General features: G+C 36.5%; 1 protein-coding gene and 1 long non-coding RNA gene across 3 annotated transcripts in view; one reads left to right on the top strand and one right to left on the bottom strand.

Moving 5' to 3' along the window:
- Window positions 1-27,757, bottom strand: part of DCC (DCC netrin 1 receptor) — a 1,085,392-nt gene that overhangs the window by 31,021 nt on the left and 1,026,614 nt on the right. For both annotated transcript variants that reach the window (XM_041739305.1, XM_041739306.1), the window contains exons 25-26: window positions 25,005-25,121; window positions 8,995-9,150 (exon numbers count right to left, since the gene is read on the bottom strand). In XM_041739305.1, the coding sequence (XP_041595239.1) occupies window positions 8,995-9,150; window positions 25,005-25,121 (273 nt within the window). The remainder of the gene's footprint in view (window positions 1-8,994; window positions 9,151-25,004; window positions 25,122-27,757) is intronic.
- On the top strand, window positions 13,278-18,545 carry LOC121481791. The gene is made up of 3 exons (XR_005985415.1): window positions 13,278-13,341; window positions 14,600-14,716; window positions 18,363-18,545. It is a non-coding gene; the product is annotated as an uncharacterized LOC121481791 (long non-coding RNA).

The raw sequence follows: 27,757 nt of genomic DNA, 5'->3' as shown, positions 1-27,757 counted from the left end.
GATATTTCTGACGATTTATTTTTGAAGAAAGTTCTATTGAGTAAGTGGGGAAAAATGCAGTGAAAGAAGATACTATCTCACTTTTGAGAGAGAATTTTTAAGCAGAAAATATTTTGAGATAATTAGTTTGTGAGCTCGTTTTGAGACAACTCTCTGGGAGGCTCAGTGAGGTCCGCAAAGGGCAGAGGAGCTAGAAAGAAAATTTGATAATGCTGAAGGGAGTAAAGATTAAAGATACCAAAGATCATGACATTATATTAAAGATATGCAGGAGTGAAATGTGCCTTCAGAGGATATTTGATATTATGACTCACTTTTCTATATTCAGGAAGGGTTAGAGGTCCTCTGGATCACTGAGAAGCCTTCAGGCTTACCCTGTTCAAAGGGAGAGGCAGGGGAGAAATAGGGTTGGCTGAGGACAGGATGTAGCCACCTAGCAACCATAGCTAGTAAACAGGCAAAGACTTGAGAGATTTCTTCAAACAAAGAAAATGTAACCAAGACAGCCAACTGGAGAGAACTCTGGCAAGAGGAATTTAACCAAAGCAGCACGTTATCTCTAAGCTAGAAAGTCCTATCATGGAGGGGAGGGGCACATGCATGCAAAATATCAGGGTTAAACGGTTGGGCTGCAAGGAAAACATTAAGAGAAGTCCTTGGTGGGACGCCTGGGGGACTCAGCAGTTGAGCACTGCCTTTGGCTCAGGGGGTCCCGGTTCGAGTCCCACACTGGGCTCCCCGCAGGGAGCCTGCTTCTCCGTCTGCCTGTGTCTCTGCCTCTCTCTGTGTGTTTCTCATGAATAAATAAATAAAATCTAAAAAAAAAAAAAAAATTAAATAAAAAAAAAAAAGAAGTCCTTGGTGATATGGGTTCTCAGATAAGGACAGAAGGGATGGGGCTTCAGGTAGGTGTTTATAAGGAGCTAAATTGCAAGAATATAGAGGAGAATATAGAGGAGTGGTACCTGGCTGGGTCAGTCAGTAGAGCATGTGACTTTGGATCTCGGAGCTGTGAGTTCACGCTCCACATTGGGCATAGAGATTACTTAAAAACTAAAAAATAAAAAAATAAAAGGAGAGAGAAACAACTATTTCTGTATTCAATCAAGACTGTGTAATTTGAATAACAAGAACACCTGTTTCTCTCTCCTTTCTATTCTTAGGGGTGCCTGGATGGCTCAGTCAGAGGAGCATACAACTCTTGATCTCAGGGTCACTAAGTCTGAGCCCCACATTGGATGTAGAGATTACAAACAAACAAACAAATAAAATTGTAAAGGTTGTATAAGTACATGGTTGACAGTATAGTTTTAGAGGCAAAGAAAATTATGCTGGTTTTACTCTGGACTCATATTTAACCTAAAGGAAAAAATGACCAAGTCCATATCCAAGTAAAAACACAGTATCTCTTAGCTCTACATCAGAGAGAAGCAGCTTCAGGAACCTATATCCGAGTCCCTCTTTATTACCAATGGGCCAGTTTTATTGCAGGCTCATATCACCATATTAAAAACATCTTTCTAAAGAAAAGAAATAAATTTCATAATCTTCCATAGAAATTTGCCTTAAGTAATTCTATTGAGGATAGACTGTAGTAAATCCATATCGCATTTTAAAAATTGCTTCAGCCATTAAAGAAATAGTAACATACTATGTGATGTGCTTTATTCCTTCCTTCATATTTTCCCTTTTCTATTTCTTCTACATTTTTTTTTGAAATGAAAAGAGCAATGTTAAAATATTATTGTGATATTAGACTTAATAAAATCAACATGCATTTTTTAGTCTTCTAAAATTTAGTTTCAAAAACCTCAGGTTTCACAAAAGTTTTGATGACATCATGGAATATTTTGGGACCCCGCCCATTCCTATTCTCTTTAATGGCATTACTGACTAGCATCTCTAAAAACACAAATTCTCCACATGCCCAGTCCTCCATCCCCAGGTCTTCAGGTGGTCCCCATGAATCCCAGGGGGAACACACTTGAGTAATGGTAGCTCAACACAGATGGACCAGCTTTTTGGCAAAAATCAAACCTTAGTACCATATATAACAGAAAGGAAAGTTCCTAATCTAATGTGCTAGGTGGGAATGGGAGACTAAACACATTGCTAATCCATAAAGGACAATTTCTGTTTTGTTGAAAAATGATAAGCTTCCTAACATCTAATACAAGGTACAGATTCTTTCCAGAGATAATTCACAATTCTTATATTTTATGTGGAGCAAAAAAAAAAAAAAAAAAGATTCTTTTCAGAACTTGTTGACCTTTGAGGCAGCCAAAACTCTTAAACACAACAACCACAGCTTCACTGACAAAGGCCCTCATGTCGGATAAACCCATTTGCCAGTTCAGCTGCCAGCTTCAGGACACCTAGGTGAAACAAACTGGCTCAGTGACATGGTATTTCAGAGCTTGGAAAGCAAAGGAAACCTCCCTTTGCCCACAAAACATAGCCTTTTTACAATTCAAAAAGCAGAGTGAGAATCAAGTAAGTGCTGGCAGGGCCCTCGTTTTCAAATGATGAAATAGTGGGAATCCATTGTACAAATAGAGTACAATTACACAGCAGAGTCACATTTAATGTCAACACATAAATAATTGCTACAGAACAACTGGCAAAAATATTGCAAAAATGGAAATGAAGATTTTTCTTCTACCTCAAATTGTGGAATTTGAAAGAAAGAGAGCATGCCAGTATCTGTGCTCAAAGACTTTGAGACATGAACACTCTAGGAACCCAATTCACTCATTAATCTCAGAACAAACAATTGTGCAACATTCCTGAATGAACCCAGCTCCCCAAGTGTGCATTTTTGCATAGACCCTAGAGAGAAAGTCATTGACTCTACTGTGCTGGTAATTCTATCTAGGCCAAGTCGCATTTATTGTTTGATTTCCAGTTTGGGAGACGGTTGGGACAGAAAAATATCATGGGTGAGGTTGACCAGCTTTCTCACTAAAGCAATACCCAAACTGAAAGGAATGGTAAAAATCATCTAACCTCTACTTTTTACCTGTTTCAAAGATGAAGAAATGGGCACACCAAGTTTATAGTGACTTGTAGAAATGCGACCTCAAGACTATCTACTGGTTGAAGTTTTCAAAATATAGTAGCACTGTTTCTTGTTCCCTGGGGACAGATTGCCTGTTGAGGCTAAGAGCAGAACTACAGTTTATTAGTAGGAAAAGGAGGTGTTTGGCCATCAGGTCTACATAAATCTTTATCAGTGGGTCACCAAATGTGTGTAGTGGAAATGTACAATATCCTAGATCTTTCTTTTTCTTATGATAGGAGAGAAATTCAGCTTTATTTGTGGCTTTCAGAAAGGAGCAGCTCTTTGGGAGCAGAGTTTTAGTGATTCATTTCTTGTGCAACTCAAAGGTCTTTCAGATAACTTTGGAGGAAGGAGAGTCTCCACACTGGGCACAGATTTTTCTTTTTGTGTGACTTTCGTTGTTTCTCAAGATAACTAATAAGACATCTCCAGCCAGAGTCATGAAATGTTTTCTGCTTGAGAAAGAACAGGGATGTTTAGTGTTCTCCAAGGCATTTAGAAACCGATACTGAATGGCTGGAAGTTAACTGGTTCTGACAGTGATTTAGAGATTATTTGGTTTCCTAGAAAAGAGGGTGCTTATTTCTTTTCCTTTTCTAAGTAATCACGTGGAAACATATATTAGTTCCTATTTCTTTTGCACTGCACATACTCAATAATTACTTGATGTATTACTGAATATATATTTAAAAAATCTGTGAAATCTTGGCCAGGAGTGGTATGTCCATATCTTTTGATTTTAGATCAAGTTCAAAAATTAAGCTAAGCACTCTCTAGGAATCCTTTATATAACTTTATATACTAGTTATACTATAGATTTTATATTTACATTATATATTATAGTTACTAACTACCTTTTATTAATTACCTTTTATTTAATTATCCTTACTTTCAAAAGAAATCAACAAAATTTTATGTTACTAAAGAGACTAAATTGTTCTTTATTCCATTCATTTACTTATTTCTAATAGACTTTATCTTTTAAGAGCAATTTTAGGTTCACCATAAAACTGAGTGAAAGGTACAGAGATTTCCAGTATAATCTCTGCTTCCACATATACACAGCCTGCTCCACTATCAAAGTCCTGCACCAGAGTGAGGACTCTAACCACAGATATAAATAAATCTGTCATACCTAACCACAAATAAAAACACATTTTTATCCTAGTTCATTTATTGTTCTTTGGCTTGTGCATGCATCACTCCAGTCTCTGCCTCTGTTGTCGCATGGCCATCTTCTCTTCTTACGTCTGAGTTTCTACTCTTAGAAGGATACGAGACATATTGGATTAGAGCCTATCCTGATTTAGCATGAACTCACCTTAACCCGGTAAAATATGAAAAGCTCCTATGTCTAAATAGGGTCATATTCACAGGTATTGGAGGTTAGAACCTCAACATATTTTGTGAGGAGACACAATTCTATTCATATTCATTCTGGCCCCCAGATATTCATGTCCTTAGAGGTCTAGGTCTATACGACCTCTTCAGGCAGAGAGAGGACGGCCATGTGAAGGAGGCAGATATTGGAGTTATGGTGCCACAGCCAAAGGGTGCCTGGGACTACGAGAAGCTGAAAGAGGCAAAGACAGATCCAACTCTAGGGACTCTGGACCCTACAACACCTTGATTTTGGAGTTCTAGCCTCCAGAACTACGAGAGAATAAACTTCTTATGGACAGAATAAATTTCTGTCATTTTTAAGCACCTCGTTTATGGTACCTTAATATGGCAGCCTAAGAAACAAATATATCCACTGTAAAAAAAAGAAAAAAGAAAAAAAGAAAAATCTACATAGACTCTGAGATGAGACATGGTGACACCCATGAAGTCCTGACGGTGAATGGTAATCTGTGATAAACTGTATTATTTGTTTACAATTCACCCTTCACAACTTACCCAAGGCTACCCAGAGATAGTGATGGAACCAGGTTTTAAAATCAAAGTTCAGAGATTATGAAAGATTGGGAGAAATTGTTATGCTGGAAGTCCAAGGAATAGAGAATATTAAGAAAGAAGAAAGGGTCAGCAGTGTTTTTTAAATTTTTTCATTTATTTATTTATTCAAAATATATTAGATTTGGTTTTTACTGTAGAGCACACATATCAGGACAAAGTGCTGCACACACAACTACAAATCATTTTGGGGGGAAAAGGCTATATATATATATATATATATATATATAAAACCCCTGCAACTGCTTTAGTTATGCAGTCTCCATTTGAATCCACGCTGGCAAAGGAGTTCTGGCCCCTGAGAGGGGCTTCTTGATGGTGGCTGCCCCAGGTTTCTGCAGCCTCAGGCCTGGGCCTCTGTGAGACAAGGCCCCCCCTGGGGTGGTGGCAGCCTGGAGCCTAGGAGGGCCTCTGCTCTCAGCAGGCTTGGGTCTCCCCAAGGTCGGCAAGGAGACATTCCTAATGAGATCCTCAAAACCTTGCAATCTTTGAGGATCTGAGGAGGTGGAAACTGCCAAAGACTTTCTTATCTTTTTCCTTTTATTATTTCTTAAAAGCCCCTTCCCCAGCTCCCATGTGCCTGAGGCAGAGGACGCAGGCAACCCAGTCACCAGACCTGCAGTCTTTCTTCCCTTTCCCTGTGAATTCTCTAGTTCACGTTGGATGGAGGATACATCCCCATCCTATTGATACTGAGCTTCTCCATGGACTGATTTGGGCCAATGAGGAAAGGGAAAAAAAATATGTTAGCTCATTTATTATTTTCTTTCTCATTGAAATTTAAAAATTTAACTTTTGGAATTATTATGTCTATGACTTAATGAGACAGTTTTGCCTATTGCACAAATCAAGAGAGAAAGAAAAGAATAAATGGGATGCTGAGTTCTCAGGAGACTATGCCTTTAAAAGAGAAAAAGAAATGCCAAGAATACACCATGAATAAGATAAAATAGTTCATCTCCTTAAACAAACAAACATGGTGAACTTCGGCTTGACTTGGTCTTGTGTAGTGAAGAGATAAAGGTCATTCTACATATTCTTCTCACACTTCCTTTTAAAGCCAGAGAATAGGGTGAAATCAAAAGAAAATAATAGATAGTGATTCGATGAGGGAAAAACTAAGCTAAAACTATAATCCTTTCTTTTGTGCTGGGGAGAGTTCATTTCAGAAGATGAAGAAGTGACTTGTGGGTTCTGAATTCTTTGACTGGAATCACCTTCCTACTTGTCCTAGGATTTAAAAATTTTTGGTTTCTGGACTTCCCACATCTTTCTGATTTAATTCTCTTCAATACGGTTTTGGAAACTATTCTTCCTTGGGTTTCTGCACACAACTCTATTCTGTAGACATGATGTGCCATGAGAAAAGGGAAAATAAATCTAATTCTCTCTTGGCAGATTTTTGATGCCTTTTAATTCTAACCTTGCTACATCTAGACGATTTATGATTTCTTAGAGCAGTCCCTGTTGGGTTGGAAAAAATATAGCTTACCTCACAAATATATTTTATTGCTGTTACCATCTTATCTATTACAAAACATCCTATCTCACATGAGCTGCTGAGTCACCTGTTCCTAACTAAGAGAAGAAAGCCATAAAATCAATTTTAAAATGCTATGCTTGAAGAAAAAAAAAAGTCAAATGGCATAGGAGAAACCACCAGGGTGTATATAATAGATTGAGAGTCTCTCTCCTTACCCATTTTCCTTAGAACAAATGAAATACCACTTTCAGTATATAAAATCAATATACACAAATCAGTTACATTTATAGATGCTACCAATGAACTATCAGAAAGAGAAATTAAGAAAAAAAATCTCATTTAAAATTGTGTCAAAAAGAATAAAACACCTAGGAATAAATTTAACCGAGGAGGTAAAAGATCTTTACACTGAAAACTGTAAGACGTTGATGAAAGAAATTGAAGAAGACATAAATAAAAGGAAAGATATTCCATGCTCATTGTTTGAAAGAATTAATATTGTTAAAATCTGCATACTACCAAAGTGATCTGCAGAATCAACACAATCTCTATCAAAATTCCAATGGCATTTTTCACAGAAGTATAACAAACAATCCCAAAATATGCACAGAACCAGAAAAGACCCCAAATAGCCAAAGTGATAGAGAAAGAAGAGCAATCTGGAGGCATCACACTTCCTGATTTCAAACTATATTAGAAAGACCTGAAACTATAAAAGTCCTAGACGAAAATATAAAGGGTAATATTCATGACATTGGTTTCAGCAATAACTTTTTGGATTTAACACCAAAAAGCAAAGACAACAAAAGTAAAAACAAACAAATGAGATTACATCAAATTAAAAAGTTCCTGTACAGCTAAAAGAAAACCATCAACAAAATGAAAAGCAATTTACAGAATGGGAAAAATATTTGCAAACCATATATCTGGCAAGGGATTAATATCCAAAATATGTAACACATTCACACAATACAATAGAAAGAAAATTGGATTAAAAAATGTGCAGAACGGAATACACATTTTAAACCAAGAAGACATATAAATGGTCAGCAAATATGTGGAAAAGGTATTTGACCTTACTAATTATCAGGGAAATGCAAATCAAACCACAATGAGATATCCCCTCATATCTGTTAGAGTGGCTATCATCAAAAAGATGAAAGAAATGTTGGCAAGGATGTGGACAAAAGAAAACCCTTGTGCACTGTTGCCAACAGTGTAAACTGGTACAGCTACTATGGAAATCAGTATGAAGGTTCCTAAAAACATAAAAACAGAACTACTATATAATCCAGTAATGTCGCTTCTGGGTATTTACCCAAAGGAAATGAAAACAGGATCTTAAAGGCATAGACATGCTCCCATGCTCATTGGAGCATTATTCACAATAGTGAAGACATGGAATCAACTTAAGCATCCATCAACCGACATATGATGAAGAAGATGTGGCGTATATGCAATGGAATATTACTCAGCTATGAGAAAGAGGACCCCTTGCTGTTTGCCACAATATGGATGGACCTCGAGGGCATTATGTTAAATGAAATAATTCAGGAATAGAAAGACAAATATTATATGATATCACTTATACATAGAATCTAAAAAAGACAAACTCATAAAAATAGAGACTAGAATTGTGGGGGAGGTAGGGAAAAAAAGAGCGATGTTGGTCAAAGAGTACCAACTTTCAGTTATAAGATGATTAAGTTCTGGGCATCTAATGTACAGCATAATGCTCACAGCTCATAATACTGTTTTATTTACTTGAACGTTGCTAAGAAAGTAGACTTAAAACATTCTCACCACAAAAGAGAAAGGGCAATTACGTGGCATGAGCGGGGTACTGTAGAAGTTTACGGCGGTAATCACTTTGTATTACATAAGCATAACCAGTCAACATACTGTAAGTCTTAAATTTACACAATATTATATGTCAGCCATATCTCATTAAAATCAGAAAGGTAAATAAACAAAACCAAAGGAGACACTCCTTTGGAAATCCCTTTCTCCAACAATTATTACTTAAAAATCAGAAGATATTGCTTAATGATTTAAGTAAAGAAAGTTAAAACATTCATTTAAGTTTTGGTTCATTGGGAATCAATGAGACACCTCTAAATATGACTAACAGACATTTACACGAGAATATGTTGGAGAACAGTCACTTGCTTATTAATTTCCTAGTTGACGGAACACATTAATTTCAAGCACCCGTCACATCATTGCTTTACTGAACCAGTTAACCTTTGTTTCCCACAGCTTCCCATATGGTCTGTGGAATGTTTCCGGGGAGAGACTCCCAGAGAATCAGTCCAAAAGCATGTGGTAGGATCCAAAGGACTGACTCTGCTCCAGTTCTGACCCAGGGCAGAGGCAAATCAGTTTTTCCAAGAGATGAGAATGTCAAAATGCTATACTTTCAACGAGACATCCTTGGTTATTATTCATTTGTTCTTATTCATAGTAAAAAGAAAGGAAAATGCATTACACTGACTTTTTCCTGCTCCGAAACCTCGGTCCACTGACAGTGTAGGGAATGGCACAGGCCGGAGGGTAAACTGCGGGTGGGGGTATCCACACGTGGGAGATGGAAGGATTCCGGGGTACTGGGCACTTTCCAGGGTGGGCACGGGGATGGCACTCACGACAGCTGCAAAAACAAAGACATTGGTGTCATTACTATTATTTATCTTATGTAACCACAGAACAAGCCGAAAAGGAAAGGGCTAAGGTTTCACATCTTCAAACCCATGCATGCTCTTCTTAGTACCGTGTAGGCCCCTTTACTTGCCTCTCTTTCTACAAAGTCTCTTTCTTACTTTAAAAGACAGCTCACTCCTCCAGTGGTTACTATAAGGCATAACCCTGAGATTTCAAACTTCCCAGGATTTCAAAGAAAGAAAGAATATATCAAACCACCATAAAGCCACCTTAAGGCTCCCTGGTTTTTGTTTTGTTTTGTTTTTGCCTTTTTCTTTCTCCAAAGCAAGAACTATGGTGTTAGAAATGTTGGGTTGTTCAGAAACTGGATGTATTGTGTACAGTGGGCTACAGAAATGGGAATTTTCTGTTAATTCTGTGAAAGAATGTGATGCTCTTGAGAGATAGTCTGGAGAGAGAAAAGCAAGGTATAGTCTTAATCGTCATACTTAGGATTTTTATTTAAATGGAAAGAAAATGACTTCCAATAGCAAAACAGTACAGTTTAGTGACACGTTAATTTTAATATAACTTAATGTTGTCTGGGAATATCAAACATTTTCAGTGATACTGGCTTAACCCACAATGTATTTCCTAGGTGTATGGAGCATTATTCAATTCCATTATTCAATATCTATTAAATTATGTCACATTATAAAATATTTATTCTAATTGTAGTCTATCTTCACCTACATCATCTTACAAAATGTTTAGTATTGCCTACCTCTTATTAACAAAAAAATACAGTTTAAACTAGCTACTGAAAAAAATAAAAAAAAAATAAACTAGCTACTGGAATGAACTTCTGCAGTATATTTCTGTCCATTAGATTAATAATGTCATTTCTATTATATGCATTATTTTTATTTAATTACATTCTAATACCAATTACCAGAGTTTAACATGAATGGGCATGCACATTTACTAAAGGAAAACCTTTCTTTTTATCATATGCTTCTTACATAAGTAACTTCATCAGCATTAATACAGATTATAGTGCATTATTTTAAATTAGTTAGAAACAACGTATAGATTTAAACATTTTTTTTCTAACTTAAAATGTAGATTAATTACATTAAATATACAGCACTTAAAATCAAAAGGGCTGCTTTTAGTAAAATAGATTTTGAAGTTGCATTCTGGAATTTATTTTTCAGTGTATTTACAATACTCCTGGAAATGTAAAGACTTATTTGAATTAAATAATTTTAAAAAGTATTGGTTTCATAGTAAGGACTAGCTTTTTTAAGTAGGGTAAATGATGGGTGTTTTTCATGAATTGAATACAAACTCTAAAGATTTAAATAGAATAAAACATTTAAAAATTATATTGGTAACAGTGTAAGTGATATTCAATGCTTCCAATCCTGTCATAATATACGGTATTATATAAAGTACCTCTTGGTGGAAAAAAATTGCAGATGTATTTTATAATTACTCTATAAGTCTTGGTAAAGCTTTTTATAGATGTACCTCTTAAAAATGAGAAAGCAAGTAACTTGAATGAGTAACAAATACTTTTAAAAGACAGGCAGTTTCTAAAATTTTTACTTCCAGCATAATTGGAGGACACTATCAAGCTAATTAAATATTATAAAAAATAACTTCAGATAAGAATTCACAGTATGATTTTAGCACATAATTTTGGAAGTTCAAATTGAGTGACTGCTATAAAAATCTCATTTTGTAACACTCACCCACACATATACGCAAACAAAGTTTCTCAGTGTTTAGATAAATAAAACACTGGAATAGAATTTATGCAAAATGTAACATTCATCCACAGATGTATGCAATTACTGTACAGAAAAAGCCTCATTCTTGTCATTAAATGATAAAATTCTAATAAAATCTTATTTTATACACTATTGTGCAGAGGTATTAATTATAATGTTAACTGAATACCAAAGAAAAAAAAATCCAGCAGTTAAACATAAACTTATGCTCACATAGTTTATAATAATAGACAAATAATTTCAGTTTATAAACATATTGTATTGCAAAGAAATAAGATATATGATCAATAAAAGATAAAGATAGATGACATTTCTAATTATTCTGTTGGGAAAGTGAACTGTAGGTACTAGTTCAAAGAGAAACGTGTAAATTTTCCTCCATTATGCCAAAGATATCATAGCCTTCACAGGTATTTATAACAAACTGTTTTAAATGCTAAATTCAAAATGTTTGAGGTGCTACAAAGTTTTCTAAATCATTTTTGGGAAGAATTGAATGAAAATTTGATAATAAGTGTTATGTAGCACAATGTCTTATAAAGACATCTTATAAAGAGTAAATTGTGGATAAACAAACATATGAACAGACTCCAGAAAAGGGAAAAGAAAAGAAGATGACAGGGAAAATTGGAAAAAGAATCAGAGATTTAAGCCAGATATCAGCTAAAAAGATTATAAATTCCTTAAAGAGGTTATAATTTTGTAGTCTTTGTATCTCTCACACTACAGTGCTAGAGATACTTCATGTTTTTCAAGTGAGTTAATCAGAAGTATTTTCTAGAAGTAATATTTAGAAATCTGTCATTTTAACCCACTGGAGACTCTTTAAGTGGTTTGATGTATCATTTAGTTTCCTGGGGTGTACAGTTACTATAGTAATAATAGTAATAATGATGGACTTGAAAACATTTCTAAGTCAGAGCCATATGATAACATAATGTCTATATTCAGAAAACTTAAACTCTCAATCTCCCAGGCAGTCAATTTAATGATTTTACCCATCTTATTGATCAAATGGGATCAATGCATAGTCTTTAATGTTGATTGCCAGATTGTAAAGCTGTCTTTGTGTTGACAATTTTTACCCATAAATAAATGTGACAATGATAGTTCCCTTAGATATAGAAGGCACCCACCCTACAAATTGTGCACATTTCTTATCAATGTTATTATTTGAACTTAACCAATATTTTATAATACATTTAGAAAAAGAATTGCCTAAATATCTCCTGGTTGGAGCTGAATAAACTTGAATGGAGAAACATAAAACAATTTGGCAAGTCACAGAATATAAAATCAGAGAACTAAAAGAACCCAAGAGACTACATGTATATTCCAGTTCTAAGTCTTTCATTACTGAAGAAAGAAATTTTCCTTTCTAAGTTTTGCATTTTCACTACTGACCTAGGTACAAACGGCTCGCAAATAAAAAACGTTCTTTAAAAAATAATAAATCTATTGTATGTTTCTGCATCTCAACAACTCCCATTGTTCCATTCCCTGACATGAAATAGAATAGTCTGTATTCCAAAGCTTTGTTTTTGAAGAATTTTGATACATGATTCATTTCTAAAAGGGCACAGAAGTCTACACCTACTTATAAGACAGTTGTTGAAGAAATAATCATTCTAAAGTAAGTTGGATACAATACTACGTATTAAAATGCCTTTTGGTATTTTTCTCCTACATGTCAGTTTTGAGAGCCAGACCCCCCCCACACACACACTCTCTCTCTCTCTCTCTTTATTTCTTTCTCTCTCACACTACAGTTCAAAGCATTCACTACACTGCTATGTTTATGTAAAACAACTCAGAAACTGATATCATCAAGAATTTTCAATAAATCTCTGCACTGTGGCCAAATATGACAAGAAATCTGCTCTGACACAGCTTGCTGACAATTGAATTTATATCTCACACTGATGCACAAAGATTTTTCAAGAAGAAATTCCCTCACCAAATTACTTAGCTCTTTGAACAGGGCACATTGATATTGGAAAGCTTTTACAACATTCTTAAAAATGTTGGCACTAAATGCAACCTATAGGAAATCTAAAGTAGAGATTTCTTTTTTTAAGCTACAATTTTAAGAAATAAAGTCCTCTGTAGGTATCTCAACATAGTACTTGACAAAGTCTAGAGATATGTCAAAGGGGAGCAGAGCAGCAGAAAAATAAAAGCAAAGGTAATATTTTGAAGTGAAAAGAATTTAAGTTAAATGATTTCTCATTCTGCCTCTCCTTATCATGTCTTTTCTGCAATGACCTGTATATCATCTGGACTCTTTGGAAATTTAGTGTCTAATGCCCTTGATAAATATTTTTATCTCCTTCACATTTACAGGTGTTCTTCAAGCAGTTGTCATGGAATATCTACAAACTCCACCAAAGTACCCCTTAGGAAAAGTATGAGCATTCACAAATGTGTGTTCTGCAATTATTCTTAACATTGTGGTAATAAGAGCCCAAGCAATGAGGTCAAACCGTCTGGGTTCATGATCTAGCCCTGGCACTTGGTAGTGAGTACATGTTACAACCAGTATCTGAGATGCCTCTGATTGGGTCCCACTGCATGGTATTCACATCCTTGTGGATTTCCCTGCCACACTTCACCAGGGTTGGTCTGATGACCAATGGAATGCAGCACAAATGCAGAAGAAATTCCACTTCCAAATTCAGGTAACAAAGAAGATATACAAATGGCCAACAGACACATGAAAAAATGTTCAATATCGCTTGGCATCAGGGAAATGCAAATCAAAACCACACTGAGATGCTACCTCACATGGGTCAGAATGGCTACAATGAACAATTCAAGAAACAGCAGATGTTGGCAAAGATGTGGAGAAAGGGGAACCCTCTTACATTGTCGGTGAAGTGCAAATCGGTACAGCCGCTCTGGAAAACAGCATTGAGGTTCCTCAAAAAGTTAAAAATAGAACTGCCCCACAACCCAGCAATTTATTATTTATTCAAAGGCTACAAACATAGTGATTTGAAAGGGCAACTTCACAACAATGTTTATAAGCAGCAGTGTCCACAAACAGTAGCCACAAAAGCCAAAAGTCAGATGTCCATCAACAGATGGACGGACAGAGAAGACACGGTGTATATAGATACCATGCAATATTACTCAGCCATCGGAAAGAAGGAAATCTCGCCATTTGCAACAACATGCATAGAACTAGAAGGTATTATGCTAAGAAAAATAAGTTAGTCAAAGACAAATACCATATGACTTCACTCTTACGTGGAATTTAAGAAACAAAACAGATGAACATATAGAAAAGGGAAGAAATAATAAAATAATGTAAAAGCAGAGATGGAGGAAAACCATAAGAGACTCTTAATTACAGGACACAGAGTTGTTGGAGGTGGGAGGGAGATGGGGTAACTGGGTGATGGGCACTAAGGAGGGCCCTGGATATAATGAGCACTGGGTATTATATGCATATAATGAGTTACTAAATTCTACCTCTGACACTAATAATACAGTATATGTTAATTAAATTGAATTTAAGCAGAAAATTAAAAAAAAAAATCAAAACTTTGTTCTCTGAATGATGACATTGTTTTATGAAAGCATTCATTAAAATTCGTTTTCCGATGTGAAAAAAAAGACATAAAATAAAAAGATTGTCCCCTCTTTCTCTCTCTCTTTTAGATCACTCATCCTGGGGGAAGCCAGGAGTCGTGTCTTGAGGACATGCTGGCAAACCTGTGGGCACAACAGAAGACGATGAGAAAATGAGTGATTATTGTAGGTTGTTATATTTTGGAGGTAATGTGTTATGTGATAATAGATGACTATGCATTAACCCAAATACGTTATTTAAGGTCTACTGTTTCTCAGTTTTCTCATTCTAAAGCAGAGATGATAAAAGTACTAACTTTATGGTGTGGCTGTGAGGATTCAAGAGATTATCCACAGAGAAGTACAGAAGAGTGGAAGGTCAGGAGTCAGCGCTTTAAAAATGCCGGTTGTTGTTATCAATCTGCAAAGATCCAACAGATCCTAAGATTGAGCCAAATTTCATGTAAAGGAAATGCTGTTTAAAATACCCCTTTTATAGGTTATATTACCTTAATCGTGGTGCTGGTTTCATGTGTATATGCATATGTCCAAACTTATCAAATTGTATACAATGAATATGCACAGTTTGTAAATATCAATTATACTCCAATAAATCTGCTAAAATTAACCCAAAATTTAGGGGTCCCTGGGTGGTGCAGTCAGTTAAGCATCTGATTCTTGATTTCAGGTCAGGTCATGAACTCAAGGTCATGAGATTGAGACTAATGTCGGGCTCAGTGTGGAGTCTGCTTAGGATTCTCTCTCTTTCTCTCTCTTCCATCTGTCCCTCCTCTTCCCTCAATAAATAAATCCACAAAACCCCAAATTTAGGGGCACCTGGTGGCTCAATGGTTGAGCGTCTGCCTTTGGCTTAGGTTGTGATCCCGGGGTCCCAGGATTGAGTCCCACGTCGGGCTCCCTAAGTGGAGCCTGCTTCTCCCTCTGCCTGTGTCTCTGCCTCTCTCTGTGTGTCTCTCATGAATAAATAAATAAAATCTTTTTTTAAAAAAACCCACAAAGTTTAAGATATGACCACTTAAAAGATAAACCAAATATTTCACCAAGATGCTGAAAATTACGGCCATAGCCAAAAATGTAATTAGTTCTATAAAAAGCCAAAACATCCTGTTTTACATTCAAGTAAAGAGAGTCCAATACATGAAGAAGAGGTAACTAAATGACAGGGTTTTTTTTAAATGATTTTATTTATTTATTTGAGAGAAAGAACATGAGCAGGGGAGGAACAGAAGGAGAGGGAGAAGCAGACTCCCCTCTGAGCAGGGAGCCTGATGCCAGCTTGACCCCAGGACCCTGGGGTCATGACCTGAGCCAAAGGCAGATGTTTAACCCACTAAGCCACCCAGGTGCCCCTAAATGCTAGGTTTTAACTCAAATTTGAACCTGAGGGAAATATGATGCTAAAGTTTTTGAGATTAGATAGGACAATTCTTCCTGTGGCAGAGGAAAATAACTGGAATTATGATAATAAAACAAAATCTAGGTTCAGACTTTCATTGGGTCCTTATGAGCTAAGGGAAAGCCTCATTTATTTTGGCTTAGCCAGATCAAAAATGAGGTTTGATGTGGAGGTGACTGGACCAGGGTCTGCCGTAGGGTGACTATGGAGATGTCCTGAGATCAGAGTCCACTGTGAGCCTCCTACAGCCTGGCTCACATCTATCTGACCCTTCCCAACTTAAATTTTCTCAAATAAGAAATGGCTCTGGAGTCTGGAAATCTGAAATAGTACACAGTTGACTGTACGTTTTGACACCATGAGTCTCAGACAAGATGAAACCACAGGAAAGGGAGCCTCTGATCTGGGTCCAAAGGAATCCTTTGAGAGGAGCTTGAGGCACCACACTGCTCCCCTTTCTGCAGACAGTGACTTTCTCGAGACACTAAGAGAACATCTGCCTTAGTCTTTTACAAGTGACCCCGGACTGCCCGACGAAAGCCTTACTCAGACGAGAAAGGTCCTGGAATCAAAGATGGTGTAGTCTGTTGTAGAAATCTCTGACAGTAGGAATTAAAGAAGAATTAGGTGACACAAATCTTAAAAAGTAAAGGATTCTTATTTTTCATATTGTTCTAGGAAAACTTTCCAAAAGCTATGCTTGTGTTCCTTTTGTACTCCATCATGCAAAATTCTCTACCTTTACCAATTCTTCATCGGAAATACTCTTGATTATTACAATATCTCTGAGAAGCCATTTTTGCCTTGCAAAATCCTCCCTAATAACACAATTGTGTGGTTCCCAGAGGTACCTTTTTGAGCTTAACAGCCATATCTTGACCTTGTCTGCATAATCCTATTGACCTGCTGATTTTGATAATCCACTAGAATTACCAATCAATTAATTTTATTTAACAAATCATTTGCTTATGGAACTACCAGGAAACAACCTCTGGGTTTTCATTCTCATTCATCAACAACTCTTACACAAAGCCATTTACACAACCCTGTGGGAGCTAAGAGGTACATAAAAAATACTGCCACCTGCAGAAATTCACTGTAAGAAGAGGAATGAGGTATGCCATTCAAGACTCAAAGAACAAAAACTGATCTCAATAATGTAATGATCAAATTATTATTTGGAATCACATACACATTAGACAATGACATCATTTCTAATGGGAATTTAAATGAGCTTTTAACTTTCTCTTTCTTTGCCACTGCCCCCCGCAATTCTGAATAGTTGGGAATTAGTATGTGTTGGTGTCTACGATGGTACTAGAACAGCAGTTTTCATTCATTACTCCTAAAAAAAAAACACACTTGATTAGCTGTGGGCATTCACAGGGGCTGTAGGGAGATGGAATGAAGGCCAGTTTTAGAACCTGTAAAGCTGGGGACCAGTCTTAGGATACTGGTTTCTTATACCATGAATGCAAGGTTCACACAGGATTCTTTTTTTTTTTAAAGATATTATTTTTTTATTTGACAGAGCAAGCCAGAGAGAGAGCACAAGCAGAGGGGAGGGGCAGAGGCAGAAGCAGACTCCCCACCAAGCAGGAAGCCTGATGAGGCACTTGATCCCAGGACCCTGGGGTCATGACCTGAGCCAAAGGCAGACACTTAACTTACGGAGCCACCCAAGCACCCATCACACAAGGATTCTGACTTAGAATCAAATGTCTCAGAAGTGAGACTTATTCTCATATCTGGGTACAAGATGGCCTTCTGGTAGTAGAGCACCTCAATCCAACGGAACTCTAGTTTTTAAAATCTGCTTAAATAAATAAATAAATAAATAAATAAATAAATAAAATCTGCCTTTTCTTATGCAGCTTTACTTCACTTCTCAATATCTTCTCCAACCCACTGTTTGAGTTCTGCAATCAAGTGACTAAAGCAGATGGTGGGAATGGGGGAAAAAAAAGAGTTGGCTTTCAAAAGACATGTTCTAGAAAGCCCCAAACCAGTGGTCATAAGCAGTTCCTAAGCTATCACAAAAGCAAAACTGTATGACTTCCTTTGCCTCACTTTTTCTACTAAATGCTTTGGGCTACTTTTCTGAGACTTCTTTTTTCCTTTAAAAGCTGATATTATGTGCCCCCTCCGCCCCTCAAAGATGTACAGGGAAACAGAAAAAAAAAAAAGGAAATTCAAGAGAATTCTGCTAACAAACTCTCATATATTAAATTATCAGAATTTTCTAACTAATGTGATCTTGAAAGTCATCTGCTTCAATCTATATCCCTCCCAGTTCTGATTCCTGTCCTCTCCTCCCACATTTTCCAGTTGAAAACACAGGCTGAAAATGAAAAGGGGATCCAAGATCAAACAGATACTTATGTTTCATCAAGTAATAAAATAACTAGAAATGTAAGTCAATCTATATCTTTCCAGGAATTGCTCTCAGCCAAAGAAGTTGCTCATCCAAGATTATACCAAGCCTCTTTTGGGGACAACTCTGAAGGAAGATCCAGCACCAGAACAAGCTGTAGGGTCAGCTGAAGCCCCCTTTGACTGCACCACCAGTTTGATCTCTCCCTCTTCCAAACCCTGCATCCCTTACCCTCACAGGTGTTATTCCAGAAAGCATTTGCTAATAAATTGCCTGTATTCAAAACTCTGTGTTGGTGTCTGATTCCTGGAAACCCAGCATCTGACTCTTATATACAAATTCAGGAAAATTATACTTGATGCTTCTGACTTCTTATAAGTAATTTCATTTGCAGTATAATTCTTTGGCCATTGTAAAAATAGTCAGCCTTTGCCTCCATTTTACAACAAAGCACACTGGATCGGAAAATCAAAATACCTGGGTTCTCTTGCCTGTGCCCTGGGCTGGTATTTTCTCAAAAGCATTAGCTTACTTAGCTGTGAAATGTGTTCAGGAGTGAGGAGCAACATATGCCACATAATGTTTTCAACCAATAAGTTCACAAATCGTAGACAAATAAACAGATTTTGCACTCCAATGAAATTAAATACATTCCCTCATGGATTTTAAGAACGAAGAAGCACTTCAGATAGTCTATATTTGATCTGCTAATTTACATTTTATAGAGCATGATGAGAAATGTCAAGGAAGAGAGGAAAAATAGTCTTACAAAACTAATGATTCTTAAGTGGAACAGCAAACATCTTCATACACGTGACTAGAAATCAGCATGGTGCTATGATGTGGTTTATACAAGACTCGATAGATAAGACTTGATAAATCTAAATAACTGCAAGTGGGGCCATCAGAAAATCTATCTACTGTTCTACATGAAATCATTGCTCTGCCAAGATACAGGTCTACAATTTGCTCAGCAGAGCCAATCTAAGGCATATCAATCACGTCAGTTGCAAAGAGCTTATTTTATTTATCAGAAAGCTTAAGAATTTATTTTAAAATCAACTTTGATTACATGTTGAAGTCATTTTCTTTCTTTAGATAGTTTTACCAACACAGAGCCTGGAGATGACAAAGAATATAATATGACAAAGTTAATTCAAAAGATATATTTTCTATCAACTCTTCATTTCTTATTGAAATTTTATTTAAGTGTAACACACCTATTGAAAACTAGAATATTCGAAGAAGTGCTCAGTGAAATGCTTTGTAACCATCATCCAGGGCATGAAATAGGACATTATCAGAACTTGCCCCCCATGGTCTCTTCTGGCCACTAATCGCCTCCCATCCAGAGTAACCTCATTCAGAATTCTAACCCCCTAGACTATTTTGCCTGCTTTTAAATTTTACGTAAGTTGAATGACACAGATGTGTTAGGTTTCTGTCTTAACTTTTATCTCTGAGATCCTCCCTATCGTTTGTGGCATTTTAGTTCCTACATTTTCATTGTTGCATGGCTTTCCACAGTGTGAATATGTTACAATGTAATGAAGATGTGATATGAAGAGCACTATTGCCACATGCATTCTTGTATGTGTCTTTTACTGGACGTATTGTACATTTCTGCTGGGTACATACCCAAGAGCAAAATAGGTATAAGAATGGGATTGCTGGGTCAAAGCATCTTTATGTAAAAATATTTAACTGTTTAAAATAATGTACCTGCAACATATAATAATTTTTAAAATAACAGCAAAATTAATTGCTGGTCATCTGAGGGCCCCCATTCCTGTAGAGTTAGACACTCACTACAAAGGATTGTTAGGATTGTTGTTTTAGGCAATAAAAAAGAGCAACTCAGAGCTCCAGGTGACAACATAAGGCAGCACAAAGTGATCGCCAGATCAAGCACAGGTTTGGGACGAGTCAGGCACCTTCAGGCTGGTGTGGCCATAGATGAGCACGGGTTTGGGGTTCATACTCTCAGAACCTTAGTCTTAATGTTTGTAGATTGGAGATGCTACTGTCAAAAAAATATTTTTAAAGAAAGGATATAAATAATACAAGGCATGCAAGGCATCTTTATCCTTGGAAAAACAGTATATCATAGAAGTTAAGAGGTTGCCTAGGTGTGTCTTAAGAGTAAGTCAAGTCAGTAAGCTGTGTGAGTCTTTGTTTGCTATCTGTAAAGATCGAGATAATCTCACCGCATAATAATATTATGAGGATTTAATGAAATAGTAATTAGCAAAATATTTAGCAAATGGATAATATTCAGAAATTCTCCATATTTGTTAGATTTCATTTTTCTTTCTTTCTAAGCTCATTATTTCTTTTCCTAGTTAATGAAAACAATTTTAACTGTCCTTAATATACCATAAAATCTGATTAGAAGGTATTTTAACCATAACTGATTTTTTTTAAGAAGTCCCACACTGGTATATTACAAATACAAGGCATTCTTATAATGCATTTACTTATTCATTCAGTCATTTGACAGATATTTAGCAAGCACCAATTTTGTGCTAGTATTGAGCTATACAAGTATGAATGTGAAGATGAATTGGATACATTCCCTCCCCTTCATGAAGTAATTCACAACCTGTTAGAAGAGGAAAGGGTTGGTCTAGAATACCTAAGCATATGAGGTAGAACTATGTGTAATTAATGCCACAAATGTAGTAGAGAGAAATGCTATTCAAACATGAGAAAGGAAGCCATCATTTCTGGATACAAGATTCAGAAAAGAAAGAATTCATTAGAGCGTAGCTTTGAAGTTGATGCCTACAACTTTGTTAGGCAGAGATAGCCACTGAGTGATTCCAAAATGAAAGATAAGTCCAGAGGGAAAAACAAAGAAAGGGCAATGCATAGTTATGGACTGGCAATTAGTCTAGCCTGGCAGGAGTCTTGGATATATCTCTATATCTCATCTATCTATCTATCTATCATCTATCTATCTATCTATCTATCTATCTATCTATCATCTATCTATTCATCTATCTATCCATCCATCCACCTAGGCATAAGAATAGGAAACTAGAAATGTAGACTCAGATGTAAGATGCTCAGTGGTTTTTAGTTGTTTTTTTCTTGGTAAACAGTGGGGAGCCTTTGGAGAAATTTATGGAACAAATGCGATATTAAGTTGTTTTTGGAAGACATCTGATAAGCAGGATGCATGGGAGTATGGAAGATGCTAAAAGGGACTAAGACTCATTATGAAGTTGTTTTGACAGTTCAGGTATGAGGTAATAAAGAAGAAAATTAAAATATGACTCTAGGGAATAGGAAGGTGGCCAGGCATTGAAAAGATATTTTGGAAGAAAAATCATATCAATAAATGGGATTTATTGGATAAAGAAATTATACATAGAATGCAAAGGTCCACAGATGATTTTTTAAAAAGATTTTATTTATTTATTCATGAGAGACAGAGAGAGAGAGAGAGAGAGAGAGAGAGGCAGAGACACAGGCAGAGGAAGAAGCAGGCTCCATGTAGGGAGCCCGATGTGGGACTCGATCCTGGGACTCTAGGACCACACCCTGGGCTGAAGGCGGTGCTAAACTGCTGAGCCACCTGGCCTGCCCAGATGATTTTTTTTTTTTAATTTGAGTAGAGTTGACACATGAAACACAATGATTTTTAAGAAGAAAACTCTAGAAGATAAGTCCAGATAGAAATAACTTTGTTACAAGAGGAAAGTAGCTGAAGGGGAAAAGAGAGGCAGCTCAGGGTACAGTGCCTCTCTGCATAGTAAAAAGAATGAGAGGACAGTGTCTTCACAAAGTACCACAGCAGGGAGCTGAGTTGATTAGGGTCTCAGAACTCTGAAGCCAGACTTTCTGAGTCCAAATTTTGATTCTGCTACTTAGTTGTGGGATGACTAAAACCTAGGTATTTAAACTCTCTAAGCCTCAGTTCTCTTATTAGTGAAATAGGAATACTAATTATATCTAACCCATGAGTTGAACGGTTGGAATTCATCATAAATGCCATAAGAGTTTTTATACTTAGTAGAGTAAAACTGAGAGCTGTATTAGAACATGGAGGGAACGTGACATATAGTAAAGCAGGAAGAAGCAACCATTAATTCATTCACCTAAGTTGTCTCCATTGGAGCTTATCAATTACATCAGGCTCTGTTCTGAGCATTGAGGATATGAGATGATCAAAGAGGCAAAATCTCTACCCTCATAGAAATTACAATATGAGAAACATAATAAATAAACACAGAGATGCAAGCAGGATGGCCATGCACATTAATAAAGAAAAATGGAACAGAATAGAGGAGAGAGTGACCAAAAGTGCTGTGTTAGACAATGGTTATGGAAGAACTGTGATGGTAGCCACTGAACACAGACTTGAATGAAATTAAGAAAAAGGCATGTAAATATCTATGAAAAGAAATTCCAGGGAAAGGGAACAGCAAGTGAAAGTCCTTGATTTTGAATGTGTGTTATTCACATACATTAGAGGAAGGCTATCAGGCTGAAACGGATAAAAGTAATTGCAGGAGATGGAGTGAGGGACATGCCCAGAGGCTTTATCACTTGGGGCCTTGTAGGACAGGGTAAAATCATGGATTTCATTCTACATGTGATGGGAAGTCAAGAGGAGTAACATGATCTAATTCACACGTTGAAAGGCTGCTCTGTAGATAACTTACCATAGGGGAAAGAGCCAAAGAAAAGAGACTAGTTACAAGCTTAGAGCTATAGTTTATAATCTGAAACAGCTGGTGGTGGCCATAGCTTAGGACAGAGCGGTAGAGATGGGAAGGAGTGGCTGGATTTTCAACAGGTATTATTAGCAAGAACTATAGGATTGATGAAAGACTAAATTTGGGATGTAATGAAATTTGGATAAAAGATCATGAAACTAGAGTTTTGAAAAGAGAAAAAAAGTGAGAAGCTATGTCAAATTTTGCTAAGCATCTGAAAATTGATGACTTATTTTGGCAATGTGGAGATTATCGATCACCTTACAACTGTGGTTTCAGTGGAGCGAAACTGTGAAATATCATTCAAACTAATAAGGAAGATTACAAAGATTACAAAAAGGAAAAAGTGGGTATAACACATTTTAAAAGAGCTTTTCAGGAAGGGAGAGGGATAAGCTTTAGTTGGAGGGGAAAGTGGTCCAATGAGGGTGTTTGGAAACAAGGGTTGTGATAGAATGCTTGTATGCCCATTGGAGTATCCATGAAGAGAGAAAATGGATGATGCAGGCCAGGGAAGGGATAATTACAAGGGTCCCCAAGTGGATGAGAAAGGATGACAACAGAGGAAAGAGCTGGCTTCAGATAGGAGCACAAACACATCAAATAGATTTGATGGAAGTATAAGGATGCCGTTTCTCAGTGTTTCTCTCTTCTTGGTAATATAATAGATATAAGACATTCATTTAAAAAACTGAAACAATGAATAACTAGAGAAATGAGTAGCATTTCCAGAAACATAGCTGCTTGTTTGCCTTGGATTTGTGGTTATTAAGGCTCACCAAGCAAGTCATGTGTTTTTTTCCAGATAAAACCAGCTGTTAGGGTACATGGTAAGAACTGGTAGTGGAGCTAATATAATCATGGTTGAGGTTTTCTTTTTCTTTCTTTCTTTCTCTCTTTCTTTCTTTCTTTCTTTCTCTTTCTTCTTTCTTTCTTTCTTTCTTTCTTTCTTTCTTTCTTTCTTTCTTTTCTTTCTTTCTTTCTTTCTTTTCTTTCTTTCTTTCTTTCTTTCTTTCTTTCTTTCTTTCTTTCTTTCTTTCTTTCTTCTTTCTTTCTTTCTTTCTTTCATTTCGTACAATGGGAAAGGAAGACCAGGGGAGATGAGAGTGTTTGCAAGGGACTGAGATGATAAATGACTCTGAATTCTCAGTTGAGTTTGGAGGACACGAGGCAAATGAGGGACAGTGGGAAGGTAGCAGAGTTAATGGATTGGAGGTCTTGGTGGGATTGACGAATTGTTAGCAAGAAGGCAATAAAATAGGTGAGCAGGAAAGAAACAAAGTCATAGAAAAAGGGATAATAGAAACTGAGGTTTGAGGGGTTACAGTGATTGCTTTAGTGGGTGACACAGTGTGAATTGATGAATTGAGGTGGGAAGGAGCCAATATCATTGCAGGTACCATAAAGGAACTAAACAGTCTAGGGCACTGGATGAATTACCTGCATGGATATTATAATTGCCAAGATTAATCATAGAGGTAATTGGAAAGGAAGTGACCCCAGGTGTGCTAATATCTTCAGTTAATGTGGGAATACGACAGCAACCTTTGACAAGAAGAGGGTAGTAAGTGGATATCTGTTAACACTTGCTTCAAGGGTACTAGATTATTTAAATCTGGAAATTGGACCTATTAAAAAAGCACACATAAGAAAGCTATGAAGATGTGATCATTAGACTGAGACCAGTAAGATTGACAGAAGATTCAGATCTTCAATTCATATTTTTTATGATTCCTTAAAAACAGATAGCCATCTGTCTTGCAACAGTCCACTGGACTGCATACAACAAATACAATAAGTACAAATCTGACTTCAACTATAAATGATATAGTTTTAGTGATTTTTCATTTTGTTCAGTTACCCAGAAAGTACAGAGAAAACTCTAAATATTTTTGCTAATTTATAGCAAACAGAAAAGATACAGAAAAGATGAAAACAGAAAATATTTCATGTGTCACTGTGGTACCAATCTTTACCCACCAGGATTGTTGGACTGGGCATCCATAGGAATCATAAGCTTGGCCCGAGTGGCTCTACGTGCAGCCAATGACCTTTCCAGAGTGGACATGGAACTCCCTGCTTCTTCAGTGTCTTGACCTAGGAGAAGAACAATACTCCTGAGAGACATGTCTTCATTGACGCAATACTTGATGTACTTTCTAGCTAGGCATGCCGATGCTTCTTTCACTTTATTGATATTTTAAATAATTATATCTATTTTTTATTACCCAATCAATATAGTCTCATTGCACAAACTCTAATATGATAAAACTTACCATAACCTGGTATTTCAGAAAGAACCATTATTTATATTTTGTTCTTTGGCAAAGTGTGTCTATGAGTAATATGTAAAAGCGAGAAGGTATATATTAACATACATATTTTGTACTGAAGTGACATTTTCCCACATATACTCTTTTGTTACCTTCTTGGGAAAATAATATGAAAATATAAACATATTTCTCTGTCAAGTCAGTTTTATAATTTTCATTTCTTTATTTAAAAACAGTTGTACTTCTATACTCACAAGCAGCACCTATTCTATTTTATTTATTTTAAGTATACTGTATGCTGAATGTGGGGCTTGAACTCATGACCCTGAGATCAAGAGTCACATGCTCTACTAACTGAGACACCCGGGTGCCTCACTTTTAGCATTTTTAACAGTTCCATGAATATCCAATTGTATGAATTTACCACAATTTATGCAACTAGTACTTAAGGCCCAAGGGCATTGCATCTTATTATAAAAACACAAGGGATGAACTATATTTTTCAAAAGTAAGGCCAGGCATATTTATTATACATTTATTATGATTCCATAAAACACCATACTACTGAATCTTTAAAAATAATAAGAAAGGGGGCAGCCTGGGCAGCTCAGTGGTTTAGTGCCGCCTTCAGCCCAGGGCATGATCCTGAAGTCCTGGGATCGAGTCCCGCATCGGGCTCCCTGCATGGAGCCTGCCTCTCCTTCTGCCTGTGTCTCTGCCTCTCTCTCTGTGTCTCTCATGATAAATAAATAAAATCTTTAAAAATAATAATAAGAAGAAAGAATTATATGTATAGATTTAAATGTTAATAAAATATATGTTGAGAACAACAAACTGAAGTTCTGAATAGCATCCTATGTGCTCATTTGTATAATATGCATATGAAAGCATATTGTGCATATGCGCATTTCTGTGTGCACATAAATATATAAATGTAAATATATATCTGTATATATGTGTTATATATCTGTATATTATATATATATGTGTGTTTATATATCTGCATAAATGTGCATGCATATATATCTGTATAGAAAGGTTACACACAGAATTCTTAACATTGCCTTCCTTTGAAGAAAGGGATAAGGAATTTGGGGATGGTGAAAAGGCAAACATACTTTTGATTCCTTTGGGTGTTATTTTCACAACTTTTTGTACTATTCTCTGTCTTTTAAGATTACACACATGTATTTTTTAAATTGAAATAGTAGGTAATAGAATTCAAAATTAAAAAAAAATAATGCTGGGGGAAAGTTCTATGTCGCTAAGATGATGAGAGCTGTCTACATCTGAAACTGTTCACACATCCTCCAAAAAACTACACAGAACCATGTAGGACAATAAAACTGTGCAAATTATACCACTATGGCACAAAAAAACTTTGAATCTCCCCTAAGTATAAAAATAAATAGTATTTTCCAGAAAGCTATGACTCCAGTTGCTGCCACAAAGTCTTTGTGGGAAGTTGAATATTTGAGAAGACTTTACAAAAGAGAGGAGGGGAATAAGTCTCCTAGGATTGACCTAAAATAATCCACAAAAGGAGAAAGTCTACCTCAAATGTAAAAATATTTTAAAAGTTTCCTAGTAGACCAGAACATTTAAGAGTATACTATTCATTGACATGGAGTTTTGTTCTTTTACCTGCCAGGAGACTGCAGAGAACACTAGACATAATGTAAAATATAACTAGCAGGATTTTGAGTACTACTTTTCTTCTACTATAGACTTGACAAGTAGGTCTTTAAATTAAAAACAAATAAGCACAAGTATCCTCTTATTCTAAGGAAAACAGCTATTGTTTGGAGTTAAGCTTCTCCCAGGACTTATTAAATGATCTCAAGTACTCTGGCTGCCCCCAAATGTCATTTCAGTGTGTAAAAGATAAAGGGAAATGCAAGGAAGGAGAAATCCTAGAAATAATTGGTAAAACCTTTAAGGGCTGAGAGGTAATTCTATCCTCTGCAGTGGGAGGTGGAGGTGTGCTGTCCTCCTGATGCCCCCTAGGAATCCAAACTGTCAGAATAAACATCTGTAGAGTGTGGAGGCTCCTGCAAAAAAGATCTGCCTTCCATTCATTCTCTAGGTATTAGTTCGCTCAGGCAGCAGGCTTGCTGGTCTACTCTGTGTCTATTTAAACAGAGGAAGAGGTTATTTAAGAAGAGCAAAATTGAAAGAGGGCCCAGGACTGGAGTACAATCTCTCTCATCATTCGGTCTGGGGTCAAGAGGTCCCTGGGAAAGTCGCTCAAGCTTGAGTCCTTTCCCTGGAATTCACTCAACTGTAGCTGGCCCGTCCCAGGAGAGTGAGGTTGGCGGAGCTGTGCCTGGTAGGAGTGGGGTAAGCCCAGACTTGATACCTCACCTCACGTTATGGGCCAGTGGAAGAAAATCCCACAGGGTCTCAAGAAGAACTCATACTTGTGCTTCACAAGGGACCCAGAATTTGGATGTCACAGGA

The sequence above is a fragment of the Vulpes lagopus genome, chromosome 24 (assembly GCF_018345385.1).
Source record: "Vulpes lagopus strain Blue_001 chromosome 24, ASM1834538v1, whole genome shotgun sequence".
In the NCBI taxonomy this organism is placed as follows: Eukaryota; Metazoa; Chordata; class Mammalia; order Carnivora; family Canidae; genus Vulpes; species Vulpes lagopus.
Note: the sequence above shows the minus strand (reverse complement) of the source record. Positions and strands in the feature narration are given on the sequence as shown.